Source organism: Engraulis encrasicolus, chromosome 1, assembly GCF_034702125.1.
Source record: "Engraulis encrasicolus isolate BLACKSEA-1 chromosome 1, IST_EnEncr_1.0, whole genome shotgun sequence".
NCBI classification, from domain to species: domain Eukaryota; kingdom Metazoa; phylum Chordata; class Actinopteri; order Clupeiformes; family Engraulidae; genus Engraulis; species Engraulis encrasicolus.
The window spans coordinates 28,780,493-28,802,449 of record NC_085857.1 but is presented as its reverse complement, the minus strand read 5'-3'; the positions used below and the strand labels follow the sequence as shown (position 1 = coordinate 28,802,449).

The 21,957-nt window shown below is 43.3% G+C and overlaps 2 protein-coding genes across 3 annotated transcripts; both read left to right on the top strand.

The window, feature by feature from the left end:
• The first annotated feature begins 922 nt into the window (after window positions 1-922).
• LOC134449734 (oocyte zinc finger protein XlCOF6-like) lies at window positions 923-9,917 on the top strand. 2 transcript variants are annotated; one of them, XM_063199846.1, is made up of 7 exons: window positions 923-1,195; window positions 1,353-1,523; window positions 2,074-2,135; window positions 2,891-2,963; window positions 3,673-3,849; window positions 4,840-5,302; window positions 7,026-9,917. In XM_063199846.1, exons 2-7 carry the CDS (start codon window positions 1,377-1,379, stop codon window positions 8,639-8,641), a joined length of 2,538 nt encoding a protein of 845 aa, XP_063055916.1. In that variant the 5' UTR covers window positions 923-1,195; window positions 1,353-1,376; the 3' UTR covers window positions 8,642-9,917. The 2 variants fall into 2 exon arrangements, with proteins under 2 accessions (XP_063055916.1, XP_063055923.1); XM_063199853.1 differs by lacking the exon at window positions 3,673-3,849 and having other exon boundaries at window positions 1,013-1,523.
• Window positions 9,918-14,724: 4,807 nt separating this feature from the next.
• Window positions 14,725-21,789, top strand: LOC134456885 (zinc finger protein 665-like). Its single transcript, XM_063208504.1, has 5 exons — window positions 14,725-14,730; window positions 15,998-16,165; window positions 16,877-17,194; window positions 17,449-17,731; window positions 18,824-21,789. The coding sequence occupies exons 1-5, from the start codon at window positions 14,725-14,727 to the stop codon at window positions 19,879-19,881; spliced, it is 1,833 nt and encodes a 610-aa protein (XP_063064574.1). The 3' UTR covers window positions 19,882-21,789.
• The last annotated feature ends 168 nt before the right edge of the window (window positions 21,790-21,957 follow it).

Sequence of the window (21,957 nt, the reverse complement as noted above, 5' to 3'; positions counted from 1 at the left end):
AAGTTTTCCTGCTGTCAGCCCAGCCAAAACAATTTTTGCGGGACTCTTCATTTACCACCCTGCTTGAAAATGAGAAAAGGACTTTACAATTGAGCTTACAGAGCTTGTGAGATTGTGAAATATAATGCTGCTGTCAATGATGTCATCACGACGAATTACTTCCTGTTACGAGACCACAAGCAAAAATACTGAATAAGAGAAAGATAACGCAAAACACGCTCACTCAATGCAAAAGCGTGTGCTCAAGTTGGGTCTCCTAAGGGGGCGTTGTCCCCTCCTCCTTCTCTTTTTGAGGTGTTTGCTCAAGTCGTGCGCTACCGCCATCTGCAGCGCTAAGGGGACTTGATTTATTCTCAACCTCAGGACTCCGAAGGTCTCCTAACCGAAGGTCTCCTAAAGGGGGGGTTCACACGACATAAAGTGGATACCGGAAAATAAATAAAATGACGCTTCTTGTTAGATCCACGTTCTTTGCCACAAGCACAAGTGGAGGATACAACATACAAGGAGTGCATCCCAATATGTGACCTTGCCTCCTCCACTTGTGCTTGTATCCTCGTCCCGCCTCCTGGCCCCTCCTCCGTGGAGAAAATGATAAAGTTTCCCAGCTGTCATCCTCGCCACAACAACTTTTGAGGGACTGTTTTTCATTCACCATCCCAATTGCAAATGAGAAAAAGACTTTACAATTGAGTTTTTGCAAGATATTGAAATATAATGCTGCTGTCAGTGATGTCATCATGACGAGAACCAAGTGGAGGAGGCAAGGTCGCATATTAAAACTCACTCAAGGCCGCATATTGGAACGTAGCCCCAGTCGCAGAGAGATTTGAAAGTCGATGATAATCAGGCTACCGGTAGTCTGGATAGCAATGTGCTGTCATCCCCGAGCCGCATGGGGGCAACAGCGATGGATGGGTAATTCTATCCGTGCTTCTTCGGCAGAGTTTTCTTTTCAATGCTTGTTTGTAGGCTTGTTTGTTCCCATCTCGAAGTAATTTCGGAGGGTTTATAGAGTAGAAGGGCTATGGTAATTTTCAAATGTATGCAATGTGCCCTCTGTACGCTATTCTTCTGCAAGCGACAGCTGTAACAGGGCGTTTACGCGCTTTACTTGCTGTGTAAATGCAACGTTCGAGACCTTTCACAGTTGTGCAGATAGAAAGAGAGAAACGTTGATCACATCATAAGCAAGGTAAATTGACATCTCATCTTTGTTACTGCTTTCCATTTCTACGTAACTCGTCTTGAAGGGATTACACTGTAGAACTAGCTGCTGCTACTTTATCGACGCACGTCCTTCTCGAAATCACTTTTGTTTTGAAGACTGACGGGGCAAGGTTTTATTACAGGTCAAGCTGCAGTAAGCATCCAACATGACGCTGAGGTTGCTAGAGAAGGACGTTGATTTGCAGGAGTCCAGGGATCATGAAGTGGAGATGTGCCAGACTCTGACACTACAGGTAGAACATCTCCAGAAGAGACTTGAGAAGAAGGACAACAAACTCACTGAGGCAAACAAGGTATGATCCCCTTTTGTTCCAATGTGTTATCTTACGTTGCGTGTCCCACAGAACCCAGTGATCGCCCCAGTGCTGAAGTTCAGTGCAGTATTCTAAATCCAGTGTTGGGCAAGCTAGCCAAAAGCTGTTGGCCTAGGGCCTAATGCATTCATGTATTTTCAAAGTAATCCCTTACATTACAGTGTTACTATATTTAAAATGTTTCGCATAAACACGTCTTTTGCATTACTACAGTTGCTCTTGCCAAAATAGCTAAATAAGGATCTTGCATGAAACCCATGACTCTTTCACCTCCCATTCAGGAGGTGTTTCGGCAGCATGCACACAAAATAGCTTTTTTCTGATCCACCACACTGTACACCATTAAATCAGGTTACAGTAAAATGGATAGTTACTTCAGTTGCTTGCATTGTACAGGCTGCATCAGCATATTGATTTAGTTTACTGAATGAGTAGACTTAGCATTTATTTCGTTTTTGAGTACAGGTTTTAGTAAGGACATTTTGGTTTGAAGTCCTGATTTCCTGTCCCATCTCATCACCCCCAACAGGTGATCAGAGCACTGAGGGATGAGGTGCAGACACTGCAGCAACAGCTGGAGCAGCACAGACGGTCAGTACAGACACTCAATCCACGCCACCTCCAATACCCACACTCATTTACACACACACACTCGGGTCCTTCCTCCACCATCCACAGTCAATTTAAAAGCCTGAAATGTTCAGATTTGTTCATAAATTAGAGCCAAAAGGGTGCATCACCTAAGTCTCTCTCAGTTAAAATAAACACTGTAACCCCACCTGACATGCTTTTATTGTACATGTATCCATGGGATCTCTTAATAGTACACTGGAGGTGGAGTGTACTTCCATCATACTGTAATCATCATCATGGGCAAAAGCACAATTAAAAGTAATTTTGTCTTTGACAATCAGGATGTTGAATAGGGAAAAGTCCCCCAAATGTTGTTGTGCTTAGGCAAACGGCTGAGAAGCTTCATTGCACAAGTAGAGGACATGAGTTTGGATATTGGAATGGACCCCTGTGTGTCTTCACAGTGTATCCTTCAGTAGGTTAGTGGTGCGCACATCCAAGACGCAGGTGCATGACAAAAGGCCAAAATATTGTAAAAATAAAGAAGAATGTCTGCACACTGCTCCCGTGTGGCTTTTTTTATTTTTCTCAAGTGAGCACTTTCGAGCTTTCGCTCTTTATCAGACTTCTGCTGATGAAGAGCGAAAGCTCGAAAGCGCTCACTTGAGAAAAATAAAAAAGCAACACGGGAGCAGTGTGCAGACATTCTTCTTTATTTTCACAGTGTATCCTTACATTCTGTTAAATCTGTTATTTTGCTACTCTCTCCACAGCAAGTACGATGACTTAATTGGACAGACGAACCGGCAGTGTCACTGTGGAAGAGGAAATGACGTCACTGTGTCGGTAGGCTGCCATCAGTCATACATTGGGCGCATTCATGATGGCACATGCAGAATCAATTTGCGCATTTTGCCATTTCCGTGCATTGTCATTTCACATAGCGCATGCAGAATTTGTCTGTGCAGTGCTCATGCGCAGTCACGAATACACCCATTCACTCCCCAGTCAGACACATGTTCATGGGCAGCATAGCGCAGCTTTCCTGTTCACTTCACTTTGGATGAGATCACATGAGGCACCGAATTGCGGCACGGCATGACCTTAATGCGTTGAATAAACAATGAGACCTGTTTAACTCGTTATGGATTATGTTGGACTTTCCCCCTGGCCCTGTCTTGTGTCGTCCGCTGTGGTCCCAGGGTAACATTCAGTGATTAGGACGGAGGTCTGCTTCTGCAAGCAAAGCCGTGATCTGACAAAATTAATACTTGTTGCCTATGTGTTTGACAATCTTTTTTTTTGTTGCTCTTTTTCTGTCTTGATTCCGTAGGATCAGCTTCATACATGCACTATGACCAATAACGGTGTTATCAAAATAAGATGTTAAAGCTTTCACATTATAGCTAGATTCAATGACTCTATTTGTTTTTACTGGATTATCTAAGAAGCTTATTCATTGCTTATTCATTAATTACGTAAGTAATTTATGGGCATTAGCTGTGGTTGTAAATATCATTCACCCAGTTACTACCTCCCCTGTGCCTGTTAAAAGGAACCGGCATGTGTGGAACCGTGTGTGCAGACAGGAACTGTTCCATCAGACTGTCGTCCCAGTGAACCAGAGCCTGGTTCCTCAGATGTAGGAACGTCACATCAGGAGCAGGATATTACATCACAGGATGTTGCATCATCGCAGAGCCAACGTCCAGAAACCAGCATTAAAACTGAGGTATGACAAGTTTTATTTTACGCCTGCTGTTGAAACAGACCCCATCTTCTCTAGGTCCCCTGAGGTACAACTTTATTGTATTGCATATTTCTAACTAAGATTCCTTTACAAAACATGTAACATTTCATGTCAAGATGCATAAGATTAAAATTATATCAGGGGCCAAAGAAAACGTCTCTAACGTCTTTTGAGAAATCAATCAATCAAGTTTATTAGGACCATATGCAATTAAAACATAAATGTTTCCATTCCATGCATTACACCAGATTTAGCCATACGTTTTCATCTGTAGTCCTTGACATGAAAATTAAACAATATACAATAGAATAATAAAGTAAAGCAGTAGTCAAAAACAAAATGAAAATACAGATAAAAACACTAAACATCACTCATGTCCCCTGTATAATAGGTTCACTACCTCTGTTCTAGACACACTGCCAATAGTAACAAGTCAGACGTACTACAGCACCACCATTTGCATGACCTTTCGTAAAAAATGCACCCACTATTGATAGCTTTAAATCTAGACTCAAGACAAAGCTGTTCTCAGATGCTTTCCCCTAGCCTAAATTTATTATTATTATTTTTATTTTAATGTTTATTTAATTTGTTTTATTTTATTTTATTATTATTTTTACCTTGTGTTTTATCTTAATGTTTTAAATGTTTTTTTGACTCTAATTTATTTCCTTCTTTTTTCCCTGTTTCCTTTCATTTACATTTGTTAACTTTGTGAAGCACATTGAGTTGCACCTGTGTATGAAATGCGCTATATAAATAAACTTGCCTTTCTTTGCCTTGCCTTTCCAACCGGATTGATCCCCCCCGCCCCCCTGATGGTGTAACATACTCAAATGTTCTATCAAACAACTTCCTTGGCGGAGGTCTGCACTCTCTGAGTGCATTTCTAATGTTTTCTGAGTTTTCTGTGTGTGTATTGCATTTGTAATACTGAAGTATTTTCTATACATTCTCTTTTGGGCATTTCAGGGTTGTGGGATCCCATCAAACGTCTTCCTGTCCTGTACCGCAGCTGAGGACGACCCAGCAAACATTCCACTGTCTCCTGGTGATGACATGCTGACATCGCCACAGGAAATAGAGGAGGACCCAGCACATGTTCCGCTGTCTCCTGGTGATGACATGCTGACATTACTACAGAAACTGGAGGACGAGCCTGCAGACGTTTCACTGTTTCTTGGGGGCGACATGCTGACATCATCACAGCAACTTGAGGATGACCAAGCAGACGTTCCACTGTCTCCTGGTGATGGCACACTCCGTACAGTGAAATCACAGCAGGAGCTGAAACTGCCCGTGCTGTCAGTCAAGTTACAAGACTGCCGTGCAATGCTGGGGCCTGATGGAGTCTATATGATGAACATTGAAGAGGATCTCAGCGATGAGGATGACAATGATTACAGCGATGATGACAGCGATTACGACCCAAAAGGTAGGTCCACATGCAGGGGAAATCAGAAAATATGGCGGTGTGGCAATCTGTATAACCTGGAGAAGTCCATGACATGCTCACAATGTAGTTTTATTTTGTTTTGCAACTATAATTAGGTAACTCCCCATATAAACATTTGCTGGGATGGCAGATGGAAAAGTTTGGTCGCCTTCAACCCCGGTAGATACTTAATTCCATACTGACCTAAATGTTGGCTCGCTGCCTGGGATCACAATTTTTTGGTGACCCCATATGCATTTTGTTTTTGTTTTTTTTCTGTGACAAAGAAAACATCTGCACAACTTGTGCCACTTTTGGTAACTCTGTAGATGTCCATTACATGAACAAGTCTTGCCACTTGTGCAGGGATTTATTTAATTTTACACAGGCTATTAAGCTTAGCCCATACAGATTCATGTAAGGTTAAAATTGTAGATTCTTTGCTTGGTTATCACCAGACCTAATCACAAGTGAGATAAGATCTGGAGACCTGCCTCCTGTAAATCATGTAGGGTTGTGTGGTTTACGATTGACGACGGCTGTTTATCGGACATTACGAATGTGTATCATTTGGCATACATAGCCGTAGCTAATAGCGTCAGTTGTATCTATTCAAACAAATTGGCAACCCAATGTGGGGTCCTGGGCCCTGTGGTTGGAAAAACACTGTTTTAAAAGTAGAGGATGTAATACTTTTTGTAGTTAATTTCCACAATTAATGCTGCCCATTCACAAGTGTTATCTTTTTCGTGAATATTTAAAACATCATCAGTTTTGCAGTATGCATTATGACTGGGAGCATTGCCCTTTTCATATACGGTATTTTAAAGTTAGATCTCTCTGTGTCCACCATCATTTTGAATTTCCAGTAATGGACATATTTTGCTGCAAAATGTAATTGTGCTTTGTTCAAACTAGTAAATAGTAATTAATTACTCAGTCAATATTCATGAAAAGATCACATTTGGAAATGGGCAGCATAGATGCAATGCCTACTCTAGCCACATTCCTAAATACTCTTCCTTTAAATTGACTAATTCACCAATGAAGGTAAACCCATAACCTACTTTACAGAGGTAAATAGGGTGGTCATGGGTAAACAGTTAGGGCGTCAGACTTGCAGCCCAAAGGTTGCGAGTTCAAATCTTGACCCGCCAGGTTGGTGGGGGGAGTAATTAACCCATTGACGCCTAAGGCACCTGCAAAAAAGGGTGCTGAATGCCTGAGCCCTTTTTAAGAAAAGCTGCCCTCAGCCTATATAAACCTAAATATCTCTGCTTCTGAACCACATACAAATATATATGCAAGTTGCATTTAAACGCTAAGACCCCCATCTTTCATTAGAATGTGTTCATTCATCTCAAACAAACAGAGATTATTAATAAAGTTGTCTCAAATCTCATGAACCTGAATGTTGCATAATGCACCTCCAGGCGCCAGGGCCAATGTTGCGCAATGCAACATCAGGCATCAATGGGTTAACCTGTGCTCTCCCCCATCCTCTTCCATGACTGAGGTACCCTGAGCAGTGTACCGTGCCGCCGAACTGCTCCCTTTGTACACTGTTTGGGGCTGCCCCCTTGCGCGGATGAGGCCTGCAATTCTGTTGTGTGATGTGAAATGCTGTGTCACAATGATAACGGGAGTTCCCCAGGTGGGCTTTTGCTTAAATCACAGCATTTCTTGAAGAGGTAACCAAAAATGTGTGTGTGTTTTCTTTCAGATGCTGACTTCACTGAGTCTAAGGGGGAACACAAGAGGCAGAGCAAAGGAGCCAGCAGCGTCAAGGCAAAAACGACTTATCGGTACGCCAACCGTCACAAGTGTTCAGAATGTGGGAAGGCATTTTCATTTCCAAACCAGCTGTCTATTCACCAAAGAGTACATGCCAGGAAAAAGCCATCCACTGCTGCTCCATGTGAAAACACGTCCACAGATTCTCCACATGGAAATGTATCTACTGACTCGCCCAACACTGGACTTCTTCTGGACGAAGATGGTGCAAATGCAACGCCTGAGCCCTGCAATGAGAGCCTCACTGCACACGCAGGAGAAAAGTCTCGTGCTTGCCCCCAGTGTGATCAGACTTTCTCACTGATAAAACACCTGCATTCACACCAAAGACAGCAGCATAAAACATCGCCTTTTGAATGTGATGTCTGTGGGAAAGTTCTTTCTGCCCAAAACAGCCTCAAAGTTCACAAAAGACTGCACACAGGTGAAAGGCCTCATGCCTGCAAACATTGCGACAAAACCTTCGTAAATTTAAGTGGTCTCATTCGACACCACAAAGCTCATCCACAGGAGTCAGATGTAAAAAGAAAAAAGTCTACAAAAGGGAAGGAAAAAAGTGAAAACTGCTTTGAATGTGACCTATGTGGGAAAATAGTTTCATCCCAGGCATGTCTAGTCAATCATAGAAGAATTCACACAAGAGAAAGGTCTTATGTCTGCAAACATTGTGACAAAACGTTTCAACAAAAGGCTAGTCTCAGTGAACACATAAAACTGCACACAGGTGAAAGGCCTTTTGCTTGCACTCAGTGTGGGAAAACCTTCACACATCATATGAGTTTGACTCTTCATCAAAGATATCATACACAGGAAAGACCTTACAAGTGTTCACTCTGCCCCAAGGCATTCGCACACTCATCACACTTAAAAATACACGTCAGAAGACATACAGGAGAAAAACCCTACGCTTGTACTAAGTGCTCCAAGACCTTCCATACTACAACTGAACGGAATAGTCATGAAGTTACTCACACACAGGAGAAACCTTTCTTATGTCTGGTGTGTGGGTTGATATTCAAGCATCAAGCCTCGCTTCACTCTCATGAGTCTATTCACACAGGAGTGAAGCCATATTCTTGTACATACTGTGAGAAGACTTTCCAATGTAAAAGCACACTTAAAAAACACATTACAATCCACTCAGAAGAGAAACCATTTAAATGCTCCCTGTGCGATCTCCGTTTTTCTCGAAGGGACATGCTCAAACGTCATCAGGTTCGACACACGGGTGAAAGGCCCTACCTTTGCTCGGTTTGCGGGAAGACCTTCAGCTACAGAGACGCACTGAGGACCCATCAGACACTTCACACTGGAGAGAAACCATATCTATGCACCATCTGTGGGGAGGGATTTCCCAACCGACAAGCTCGACAGTCACACAGGAAAAATGTGCACAACATGGAGCAGTCCCATAAGTGTCAACAATGTGGGCAGAGTTTTAAATCTGCTAAAGCTTTGAAATCCCATGACTGTTCATATGGTGTGAATAGCACCTCCGTAAATGGGGAGGTGGCTACAGCCCAGCCCAGTTCTGGAGAGCATTAACCCAAACTCCAAATTCAAGTCGGAAAACCACAGCGAGCCAGTCTCTTTATTTAAATAGTCTATGGGGTGATAATGCATGTAAAAACTACAATAATTACCATTGTCTGTCATTTCGGGAGATTTCTGATAATAAGCACATTAAAAAAAAAAAATGTTGTCTTTATGATCATAAGATGAGTTTGAACAATTCCTTTCGCAGAGAAGACGACGAATGGCCCGGTGGGCAGGTACGCTGCTTAATATGTGGTCACGCTGGGTTCAAGTCTTGCATGGCGACATGTTATAGAAATGAAAACTTCATAACATACATTTCCTGCTGAATTCAGCGCCAATGATGGAATGATCCCCAGGTCATGCACATTTGTATGAGAGAGAGGGTGTGATCTAAGGACCCCAATACCCTATATCAGGTGTGAATAATTATTAGGCATCTTTTTTTTTACCTCTGGGAAATGGGTCATAAAATAGATCTAACAAATTTTAAATTGTCTATAGGCTATTGGTCTCCTTAGATCACACCTAGCCTAGTAAACTAGCCCCACCCGCAGCGGCCAAAATTATTTTAGCCTGCGAGTGGGTCTAGCCTCGGACAATGCCCCAGGCCCTGAAAGTGCCGGGCCAATCACAACGCAGGAGATTCGTTTTTACATTACATTACATTACATTACACTTAGCTGATGCTTTTTTTTAATCCAAAGCGACTTACAGATATTTACGGGGTTTTGATTACAGTCCTTGGAGCAATGTGGGTAGTACAGCCATGGAGTGAGGAAAGGAGTGGAAGGGTGGGATTTCAACTTGCAACCATCTGATCTAAAGCCCATCTCCTTACCCATTAGGCCACGGCTATGAATCTTTTGATGCAAAAGCGACGGGGTTTTGAGGGTGTGACGACAAAGTGTTGGCCAATAGGCCCAGACACGTTTTGAAAAACAACGGGTTGTTCCCATCAACAATCTTCCGATGTCTCATCGACCGGGGCCAGACTAACTATCCACATCTCACATTTAGTCTGGCTTGCCAGGCTAGATCACACCCTCTCTCTGATACAAATGTGCATGACTTGGAATGCTTTAATGCAATAGGATTTCAAGTTCATACATGTTGGCGTATGAGATTAAATATAAAATGGATGATCTGGTCAAAAAACCTTTCTGCACCCTGTGTACATTACATTACAGGGTTTTTTTCCACACTATTTTTCTTTTTCTTTTGACATGCTAGGCCACATATGTAAAATATATAAAAGGAATAAAACTCCATACAATGCTGGATACAGAAATGCTTGTTGCTTCATGTTTGGGATGTGATTCAGATTCAGATTCAGAACACTTAATTAATCCCATCAGTGGGCAATAAAGTCTGCAATCTCAGTCTCCAACAATCAGCAATAAATAGTATAAATAAAAAGATAGAAACATATAGATATACAAAACCTTAAGAAAATAAGAACGCGAAATAAATTAGAAAATAAAAGACAAATATCTTGATGTCATATTGGTGCATGTGTGACGGGCTATCTGTTGTCCCTTTAACAAGTTATTACCCCAGATGTGAGAACCACAGTGATTGTTCAAAGTGCTGGTGATGGAATGGTGTTTCAGTCTGTAGAATTGTCTTTCGGCTACTGAGGATTTCCAACAGTTAGATCTGTGTTCTCTTGATGACATTAATCATCTGATCAAATGTGCCCATAGAATATGTTTCAAGTATATGTTTTTAATAATTTTGTGTGTCAGTAACTGGATGAAAATATATATATACATTTTTGTCAGACTCTGTAAATATCAGACCACACTGCAAAAGCACTACTGGTAAACAACAGAGTAGAGTATCATTTATTGATCCCAGGGGGAAATTAAGGTTTCAAGAAGCATACACTACATAAATACAAAAAGACATTGCCCATGAGACATTACACACACACTTACACATAAAGTAGCCATATGGCTCACTGTTACATACATTTAGCCAAGGCATTTATCTCTCTCTCTCTCGCTCTCTCTCTCTCTCTCTCTCTCCCTCTCTCTCTCTCTCTCTCTCTCTCTCTCTCTCTCTCTCTCTCTCTCTCTCTCTCTCTCTCTCTCTCTCTCTCACACACACACACACACACACACCGATTGCAACCATTTATTACCCAACCATCTACTGCAATCGTTTGTAATTGTAATGCACTTTCCAAGAAAGTGTCATGTTTCACGTCACGGCAACGTTTTAACCTCCCAAACAGATTAACTCTCATATTTTTAGGAAGACTAAAAGGGCAGTGGTGCAGTCTGGATAGCGATGTGCTGTCAACCCCAAGCCGCATGGGGGCAGCAGCGATGGATTGCCTAATGCTATCCGAGCTACTTTGGCAGTTTTCTTCTCAATGCTTGTTTGTAGCTCTGTTTGTTTTCACCTCGAAATAATTTTCAAATGAATGTAATGTAACTTCTGTTAGGCTATTATTTCACACGAAACAGTTGTAACTAGGAGTATATTCGCTTTATTTGTGAATGCAACGGTCAAGCTTTCACAGTTGTACAGATTAAGAAGATAGAAGAGACTAGAGAGAGAAACACGTTGACCACAAGCAAGGCAAGTGGATGTTTCATATTAACTTTGGTAGGCTAGTTCTACTACCCTTTCTACAACTCGTCGTGAATGGATTAAATTTACAGCTGCTACTTGCTCAACGCACAAGCTTAGCTTCTCGAAATTACTTGTTTTTGAAGACTGACAAGGCAGTGTGATACATATTACAGGTCCAGGGGTAAGCCACAGTGGGTTTACATAGACCCTCTCTGGGTAAGCATGCAACATGACGCTGAGGCTGGTGGAGAAGGACGTTGATTTGCAGGAGTCGAGGGAACATCAAGTAGAGTTGTGCCAGACCCTGAGATTACAGGTAGAAGATCTCCAGAAGAGACTTGAGGAGAAGGACAACAAACTCACTGAGGCGAACAAGGTGCGTGATCTGTCTGTTAATAGAGTTATCTTACCTTTCGTGTCCCCCATAATACAGGTGCTGAAGTTGAATAGCAGTATTCTAAATCCAGTGTTGGGCGAAAGTTATAAATTAGTCCAAAGCTGTAACGCATTACTGATTGGCCTACTACATGTTACAGTACTCCTGGCATTACATTACAGTACACGTCTTTGGCATTACTTTCGTTTCTTGCTAAAATAACTAAGTATGGATCTGGCAATTTACAGTGCATTCAAACTCACGAGTCATGACTGTTTCGCCTCCCATCCAGCAGGTCTTTCGGCAGCATGTAGACAAAAAAGTAGCAGGTTCAGGAATAGCTTTTTTTTTGACCCACCACATGGCACCATTACGTCAGGTTACAGTAAAAATGTACTGTAACTTAAGTTGCTTTCATTATAACTACAGCCTCTACATTACTGTGTTACAGCAAAAAGTTATGCATTGCAATGATTAATATTAAAAGTTCTATATTTGCTATTTGTGTGCAAAGTAGTGTGTCATGGACATTTTGTGCAGGCCTTTAGAGTTGAGGGGGGTTAAAAAAGTAATTATATAGGTGGTCCAAGAAGAAAAGTCAGATGCTGCATCAGTATCTTAATTTACTGAATGACTAGACTTACTATGTGGTACTGGGCTGCAGTTTTTGACTTTAGTAATGATATTCTGAGTTGCAGTCCTGTCCCATATCGTCCTCAACAGGTGATCAGCGCACTGAGGGATGAGGTGCAGACACTGCAGCAACAGCTGGAGCAGCACAGACGGTCAGTACACACAATCCACTTCACCTTCGATACGACACTAGGACCCATGAGGGTCTGTCTTCCACCATTCACAGTCAACGTTCAAATGTTAAGATTTGTTCATAAATTACATTCTGTTAAATCAGTTCTTTTGTCACTCTCTCCACAGCGAGTACGATGACTTGATTGGACAGAGGGACCGGCAGTGTCACTGTGGAAAAGGAAATGACATCACTGCGTCGGTAGGCTGCCTGACAGTCATTGGGCACATTCATTACGTCACATGCAGAAACAGTCTGCGCCACGCGCATGCTCATTTCGCCATTTCCATGCATTTTAAGTTTGCATTGTGCATGCACGCTGCACAGACGGCTTCTGCATGTGCCTTTACAAATGCACCCATTCACTCCCCAGTCTGACACATGCATCCATGGGCAGCATAGCGATGCTTTCCCATTCACTTTACATTGGATGAGATCACACGAGGCACTGAATAATGGCTCTGCATGCTTTACGGCTCGGCCACACTTAACGGATTGTGCTGCACTTTTCCCCCCGGCCCTGTGTCATCCGCGGTGGTCCCAGGGTAATATTCAGTGATAAGGACAGAGTTCTGCTCCAGCAAGTAAAGCTGTGAGCATCCAAAATGAATACTTGTTGCCTATGTGTTTTTTTTTTTTTTTCTTTGCTATTTTTTACTTGATGCCGTACGATAAGCCTCACCTGTGCACTGTAGCCAATAACGGTGTTCAAAATAAAATGTTAAAGTGTTCACATTAAAGCTAGTATAATGTCAATTTTACAGCCGTATGATCTAATTGCCTTCGCCAAGGAGGTTGTGTGTTTTCCATAGAGGTAGAAAATAACACTAGAGAGGACACCGCAATTTGTGACAGCACTGGGAAATGGCAGCTGGAGCTTCCCAACTTCCGTAGGTAGTGTAGGCAATGCAAGTCAATGGAGAACACGCCCACCCCTGTCAAGAAATTGACTAAAACTGTGTAAATATGAAGTAACACTTTAATCAAAGACCAGATTTGAAATGTCAGGCTAAATATTTACTTAAATCATATGAGTCGATAAAATACATTTAAAAATCAAATAATATATTTTATGAACATAGTTGAAAAATTCAAAAAGAGGCCCTGCGCCTTTCAATGTGGCTTTAGTTATGTGGTGGTGCGTTGGCTTGAAATATTGAGTAATGCAAAGTCAGAGAGTCTGGAGCTCGCACTCAAAAAAGACTTGAAAAGAGATGCCCAAATAAAATGGGTTTTTAATGATCTCACAATATGCCGTGCAGTATTTACAAAGGTGCAAACGTTTCGGGTGATCCCATCCTCAGTGCAAAAAAAACAGAACAAACATTCACAGAGGTTTAAAAAGGAAGTGACATCAGAAGTCAGGAGGCAATCAGTTACGAATAGCCAATCAGGACACGTATTCGATGATGGGCAGAGATGACAGTGATTTAATAATAGTTTAAAAAACAGTAGATCATGTGCTCAATCATAATCACAGCAAAACAGATTAGACTTTTGTATCATGCTGTGTCTATATTTTTTAAAAAAATCATGATTCAGCAAGGTGTGACGGAGGTCATCTTGCACCTGTTCACCCCCCTCGGGGATCGAACGTGCGACCTCGTCAACTACAACGGTTCGGCAATGGGAGACACAGTACGATACCGCTGGGCCAAGAGACTAGTCTCTCGGCCCAACGGCACGAGACTGTATGAGGCTATCGGAGGGAGGTTTACCAACGTTCCACGCCAACTCTGTGCTAGTTAGCCGCCGTTACACTCTCCCCCTTAAACCTCACTCCCATCCGGGTCACGGCACCACTGTGACGGAGGTCATCTTGCACCTGTTCACCCCCCTCGGGGATCGAACGTGCGACCTCGTCAACTACAACGGTTCGGCAATGGGAGACACAGTACGATACCGCTGGGCCAAGAGACTAGTCTCTCGGCCCAACGGCACGAGACTGTATGAGGCTATCGGAGGGAGGTTTACCAACGTTCCACGCCAACTCTGTGCTAGTTAGCCTCCGTTACAAGGGCAAAAACAATTATAGGAAACAGGTCAAGTCCAAATCCTCATTGAGGCCCTTGGGAGACAATGTTTGCATATAAAAAATCCATTTGGCTTCACATTGTAATAATTTGGATTCCACAGCACGGTTTCTGCGGCTGGGGGTCACACGGTCAATCCCAATGAATTGCAGTTGGGCCGTGGTGTGTGGTGCTGTGGAGAAATGTCTGGCAATGGGTGACTTTGGGTCATTCCTGGAGATGGCGCTCCTGTGTTCATTTATGCGGACCCCCAGTTGCCTGTTGGTCTTGCCGATGTATTGTAGGCCGCAGGGGCATGATGGTAAGTAGATCACAGAAGAAGAGCTGCAGGTGATGAATTTGTTGATGTTATATTCTTTGCCCGACACATGGCACGTGAATTTGCTGGTCTTCTTGCTGCCTGTGGTGGTACAAGATGTACAGTTACGGCAAGGAAAAAAACCCACAGCAGCATCAAGTCTGTCTTTTGGCGCCTTGGAGTGGTCAAAGGTGTCGGCATGAACTAGAATGTCCCGAATGTTTACAGTACAGTACACGTACAACTTCCGTAGGTAGTGTAGGCAATGCAAGTCAATGGAGAACACGCCCACCCCTGTCAAGAAATTGACTAAAACTGTGTAAATATGAAGTAACACTTTAATCAAAGACCAGATTTGAAATGTCAGGCTAAATATTTACTTAAATCATATGAGTCGATAAAATACATTTAAAAATCAAATAATATATTTTATGAACATAGTTGGCAACACACTTCAACTATTGTCCTTGTATAGTGTGTTGATGGACATTTTCACATGATTAAGCCATTTTTGACAGAGGTGAGCCTCGTTCTCCGTTAATTTCCATTTCTCTGATCTACCTACAGATAATGGCTGCTACAGATTGCCGTAAAAAGGGGGCGGGGTCCTCTCTAGTGTTATTTTCTACCTCTATGGTGTTTTCGTCGTGTTGTTTTGTCTGTCTGTCAGCAGGATTATTCAAAAACTCCTGAACAGATTTGGATGAAACTTTGTGGAGTTGTTGGAAATGATCAAAGGAACAAGTGACTACATTTTGGTGGTGATCCGGATCACGAATCGGAACCATGATTTTTTAAAGAAGATTCTTCACCAACGCACCTAGTAACCGCAAATTGAATGGCGAATTTTGACATTCCAGTTTCTAATTCCACTAAAAGAAGGCATTAAGACTTATAATAGAAATAGGGTGTAGCATAATTAAATGTTTTATCAAACAGCTTCCTTGGCGGAGGGCTACACTCTGACTGCATTTCTAGTTCTTGATAATATTACTCGTCGCTCGCAGATATGTTGTCTATTTCACATCAGTGTAACACATTTTTTTTAGTTGCAGATGTCTGGGTGGTGAAACCATCGCGAATTCCACTATTGTTTAGATTCAATTATTCACTTTGTTTTACTGGATTATCTGAGAAGCATATTCATTGATTGTTCATTAATTACCCATTACTAAGTAATTGATAAGCATTGGCTGTGGTTATACCACCTGACTTGTGCTTCTAAAAACCTCATTGGCTCAGCTACTACCTCCTTTGTGTCTGTTAAAAGGCTCCGGCATTTGTGGAACCGTGTGTGCAGACAGGAACTGTTCCATCAGACTGTCATCCCAGCGAGCCAGAGCCTGGTTCCTCAGATGCAGGATCTTCTCATGAGGAGCAGGATTCTGCATCACAGATGGGTCTACTTCCGGAAACCAGCGTTGTCATTAAAACTGAGGTATGCCTAGTTTTATTTGACCGTAGAATTGGAACTGTACGCATCATCCCTCAGCTTGCAGGTGCATCACAGTGGGACAGACTGGGCCTCTCCTTTTTAGTTTTATTTTACGCCTGATGTCTTTTAATGTGCACTGGCATTCCACCGTTTCAGAAAATGTGTTCATTTTCTACCTCCTCGAAATTATTGTAAATGATTGATAATGTAATTATTTATCATTTTGGTTATAATTAGTTAAATAATTAAATTTAACTTAATTAGATCAATTAAATAATTAAATTAAATGTATCCTCCTGTGTTTCCAGCTGTTCTCTGACTGTGGCGAAGCAACTCGTACATTGACAAGCTAGCACGCATCATAGACCATACACTACACTAGGTGTGCAGTCCAATATGGGTTTTAATTTGAATTCGGAACTCCAATGAATTTAAATGGCAGAGTAAGATCAGACCATCTTCCACCCTCCACGGAGAGGGATTCCTCTTAGCTTTTACCAGTCGGCTCTCTCCCAGGATAGCTCTTGTGCACTTCGGGCACTGTTTTTCAGTGCGTAATGTAATTAGCCATACACACTGAAACATGAACATTGAAGTGCACAAGTGCACCATTCGACAAATGCATACAGCACATGTCCTAGAACCAATTGAGTCCAGCTATAGCCGCTAGCTAAAACAGCACAATGTAATCATGGCTTTTGTGTCTTTTCAAAGGTGTGTACGGAGTCAGGTGTGGTGGAGCCATGTGTTGAGACTGTAACTGTTCCGCCTGAATGGCTTCCCAGCGGGCCAGAAGTGGGTTCAGTCTTCTACATTCAGCCCAGTGACGACGCAGACCCTCCTGTGGCGGTCTACTACATACCCTCGCTAGGTCCCTCAGAGGCAGCAACAGCGCACCAGCACCAGGCCCAGGATATTACATCATCATCACAGGATATTACATCATCACCATCATCATCATCACAGGATGTTGCATCAGAGAATCCTATCCTGAGCCATGAGCCAGAGACAAACATTGTCATTAAAACTGAGGTAGGATTTTGTTTGGGTGTTTGTTTATTTAATCGTCATATATGTATTTTGCATTTGCATTTGATTTAACCGAGTAAGACCAAACTGGTCTGGAAAAAAATATTAATTGTGAACTCTATTAAAGATATTAAATACGCATAATATGCTCTTATGTCCTAAAGCCTGTGTTGCACAGACGTTGCAGCCGGTCTTAATCGGTATTTTAGTCTGCCCTTTGAAAATGCGTGTTCTTGCCCCCCCAATGTGCATTTTAGAGCAGCGAGATCCCAGTAAGCGTCTTCCTGTCTTGTGCACCGGAGGGCTGCCCAGCTGTTGTCCCAATGGGAGACAATCTAGCAGCTGACGTCACAATGGGGGACGTTGCTCCTGCAGATGATGTTCCAAATGAGAATCCTAGTGGTGATGCTGCTGAGCCGGCGTCACCGGAGGAGGTGGGACGCGCCGTTCTCTCGGTCACGCTACAAGACTGCCAAGGGATAGTCGGAGACGACGCACGGCGTCAGGGTGATGACAGCCACTGTGGCAACCACCCAGAAAGTAAGTGCACATGACAGAATTTTCATTTTCATTCGCATAGATTTTTAAAAATATATTAGTTTTTTTTATCTTATTGACCTTTGTTGAGAGAGGACGGTGAAAGATGATGACCGGGGAGGACGGGTCGCCGGCTTTATAGGACAACCCCTTAGACCAGGGTTTCCCAAACTAAGGCCCGGGGGCCGGATGCCGCCCGCCATACCCCTTTGACCGGCCCTCCACCTCTCTGCACCTCACCATTTGAANTGGCCCAAAGANGCAATCCTCACAGAAAGAACTAATGATAAAATATACTTTTTAATCAACAGGCCTAGTACACAGCCCATATGATTGATCCCGGCCCTTGATCACAGTCAGGAACGATAATGTGGCCCCCAGAGAAAAAAGTTTGGGAAACCCTGCCTTAGACCAATGAGCCTGAAGACGCATCTGTGCACATACACATTACATTACACTACACTACATTAAATGCCAGCAATGGGTAACCAACCTGGATACAGAAGCTACGATCCAGTAGCCTGACAGGCCAGATCATTCATCTTGAATTACTTTGTAATTCATGAACGGTCTGATTAAGCTTCTCTGTCCATCAGACAGCCAGCCAAATTGGAACAATAAGCAAATGCACCTTACCTGGGCACATAACATACGTCATAAACGTCAATTATCAGCGATTGGTGCACTCATTTCAAACCAGAGCCGAGCTCACTCCCATCCAAAAATCAAGTAAAACCAGGCTAACAATTCTGTGCCATATTATCCAAATCCAATTCCAAATCGCCCGCCATATATTCCAAATGACTTTGTGCAGGTTTTGTGCCAGAATATGGCATACGCACAAACGAGAGCCATAAGGTAAAGACGTTTCATTGTTTTCTGAAGAAAATAATGGTATCCATATCCAACAGCTAAAACACATATCCCATGTACACATATTGTATATTTACTTGGATCATAGGGGTCTGCAGTACATTGCCCTGGGGGAATTGTGAGTTGCCATATAATATAATATAATGTAATGTAATGTAGTGTACTGAACTGTATCTAATTTCACCAAGTAATCAAGCACATCTTTTTATTCTTGTTGTTAAGATGACGGCGTCTACTACTACACGGACCCTTCAGAGATCCTCACTGTGCTGGAAGAGGGCCTCATCCCGCCGGTCGAGGAACCGTGGAGCCCACGGAGAGGACGACCCAAGGGAAACACCACGTCCGGCAAACGCCACAAGTGTTCAGAGTGCGGAAAGATGTTCTCATTCCCAAGCCAGCTTTCATATCACCAAAGGGCACACGCCAGAAAAAAGAGTCCCATCACCACCATCACTGTGCTGGAAGAGGGCCTCATCGCGCCGGTCGAGGAACCGAGGAGCCGACGGAGAGGACGACCCAAGGGAAAAACCACGTCCGGCAAACACCACAAGTGTTCAGAGTGCGGAAAGATGTTCTCATTCCCAAGCCAGCTTTCTCATCACCAAAGGGCACACGCCAGAAAAAAAAGTCGCGGTTTTGAATGTGATGTGTGTGGGAAGATTCTTGCCACCCGAGAGAGTCAAAGTGTTCACAAACGACTGCACACAGACGAAAGGCCCTATGCCTGCCAACATTGCAACAAAGCATTCAGACAAGTAGGGGGTCTCATCCAGCACCAGAAATCTTGTCACTCGGAGCCCAATGGAACACCCGCTACTACTACTACTACTACTACTACTACTACTACTACTACTACGAAGGCATATAGCTATCCTCCATCTCCTTGTAAATGTGACATATGCGGGAAAATCATTTCAAGCCGGGGCAACCTAGCCATTCACAAAAGGATTCACACGGGCGAAAGGCCTTATGCCTGCAATCATTGCGACAAAACCTTCAAACAATTGAGCGGCCTCAAACAACACCAGAGACTCCACAGAGAGCAGCCGCAGCAGCAAGATGGCGGTGGGAGGATGCTTACCGGGAAAGGAGAACGGGGCCCTTTCGAATGCGACGTGTGCGGGAAAGTCATTTCGACCCGGGGGAATCTAGCCACTCACAAAAGGCTTCACACGGGCGAAAAGCCCTATGCCTGCGAACATTGTGACAACAGTTTCACACAGTACATCCAGCTGGCAACACACCTGAACAAAACTCACTTGCAGAATAGTCAATGAAGGCCTACGAGACATTCTTACACATAGCAGACACTTTTATCCAAAGCGCGCTACATTTAGTTTACAGGGTGTATGTTTCAGTCCCTGGAGCAATATGGGGTTTGGGATCTTTCTCAAGGGCAGTTCAAGCATTATACTGTATGGAGGTGTAGGGAGGAGAGGTAAGGGTGGGATTCGAACCTGCAACCCTCTGCTCCTTAATTAGGCCACCATGGCTGACCCTTCCTGGAACGAGACCAAGCAGAGATGGCTACTTGACCCCCCCCCTGACCAATACTAGAGGGGCATGTGAAAAGTGAAAAAAAAGTTGAAAGCCCAATATTGGGGAAACTCCAACTCCCATTGTAATTGTGACACAGCACTCCACAGCACACAAGTGAATACTGCACACAACAAAATTGCATTTATGCATCACCCGTGCAAGGGGGCAGCTCTCAATGGCGCCCCGAGGGAGCAGTGCGGTGGGATGGTACCATGCTCAGGACACCTAAGTCATGAAGGAGAATGGGTAATGTGATGGCTAGAGCTGTGTGTGAGGATTCTTTCTAACATCCTGAGTGCGTTTTAATATGCGACCTTGCCTCCTCCACTTGCTTCTCGTCATGATGACATCACTGACAACAGCATTATATTTCAGTATCTTGCAAAAACTCAATTGTAAAGTCTTTTTCTCATTTGCAATTGGGATGGTGAATGAAAAACATTCCCTCAAAGGTTGTTGTGGCGAGGCTGACAGCTGGGAAACTGTATCGTTTTCTCCACGGAGGAGGGGCCAGGAGGCGGGACGAGGAGACAAGCACAAGTGGAGGAGGCAAGGTCACATATTGGGATGCACCCCCTAACTCCCGTCCTCACTACCTGTGACCTCGTGATGACGTCACTGACAACAGAAGTGTATTTCAATATCTCACAGAAGCGCCATTCTAATGTCATGTTCTGATTTGCGATCGGGATGTGGTGTCCATGTCCATGAAGCAGGGTGGAGTGATGCTGAGAGTGTGGGTGTGTGAGTGAGGGAAATGTGAGCCTGCTGAAAAGTGGTCATCAGAGTCATTTTCAGAGTCGTTGTTAAGTGTGGGCGGGCTGGGGGGAGGGCTGATTGGGCATTAGAGGTGTCAAGATAATTGCCTCCCCCGATGCCAAAGTTGCCAAACTGGTGGTATATACAGTATAAAGTTCAGGGCCCTGTTTCTTAAACCCGTTGTTGCTAACTAGTTAGCAACTTAGTAGGTTGGAAATGGGAAATTGCATTGCAACCAAATAAGTTGCTAACGTAGGTAGCAACGACACTGTTGAGAAACGCACTCCTGATGCTGTTACGTGCTTGGCACCCCCTGAAGATGGACACACACCCCCACCCACACCAGACTGCCTCCTGGGGTCATGTAACTAAAAGAGACTGCTGGTGAATATGCTCTTGTCATGTACTAATAATATCTATGAGGGAAAAAAATCCATTCAGGTGTGTAGAAGTGTCATTGTATTCAAAAGAGGGCACACAGACACACAAAAAATCTTACACAAAGCAAGTAGGCCTACTGTTACAAACAGTTCATGGAATGGTTATGTTGTATGAAGGCGTACATTCACATTTTTAATGCAATTAGGTCCTTTGCCTTATATGTTTTTACAGTTCCGTTGTCATTTGTCGTGCAGAGCACATTTAAGTATTATTTGATAGATCTGTGATGACAGCCAGGGCTGTAGTCAAGTCCACCTTTGTAGAGTCCAAGACAAGTCCAAGACCAAAATAGTCAAGTCCGACACAAGTCTGAGTCCAAAGAGATTCGAGTCCGAGACAAGACAGAGTCCAAAAAGATTCGAGTCCAAGTCAAGTCCGAGTCACATGTCGGTCAGTGTTACACAATGAAAAGCATGAATATCAATAAAGCGGATGTTTGAAGGTAACCCATTTGCCATGGATGTGAAGACAAACTTGTATGGTATTGGATGTCAAGCTCCACTCTAGAATTTATGGTAGCCAATGTTCTAAACAAAATACAGACCCGGTCGAGTCCAAGAGCTTTATTTGGCAAGACCAGTGTCCGAGTCCAAGACAAGTCCAAGTCCAAAACT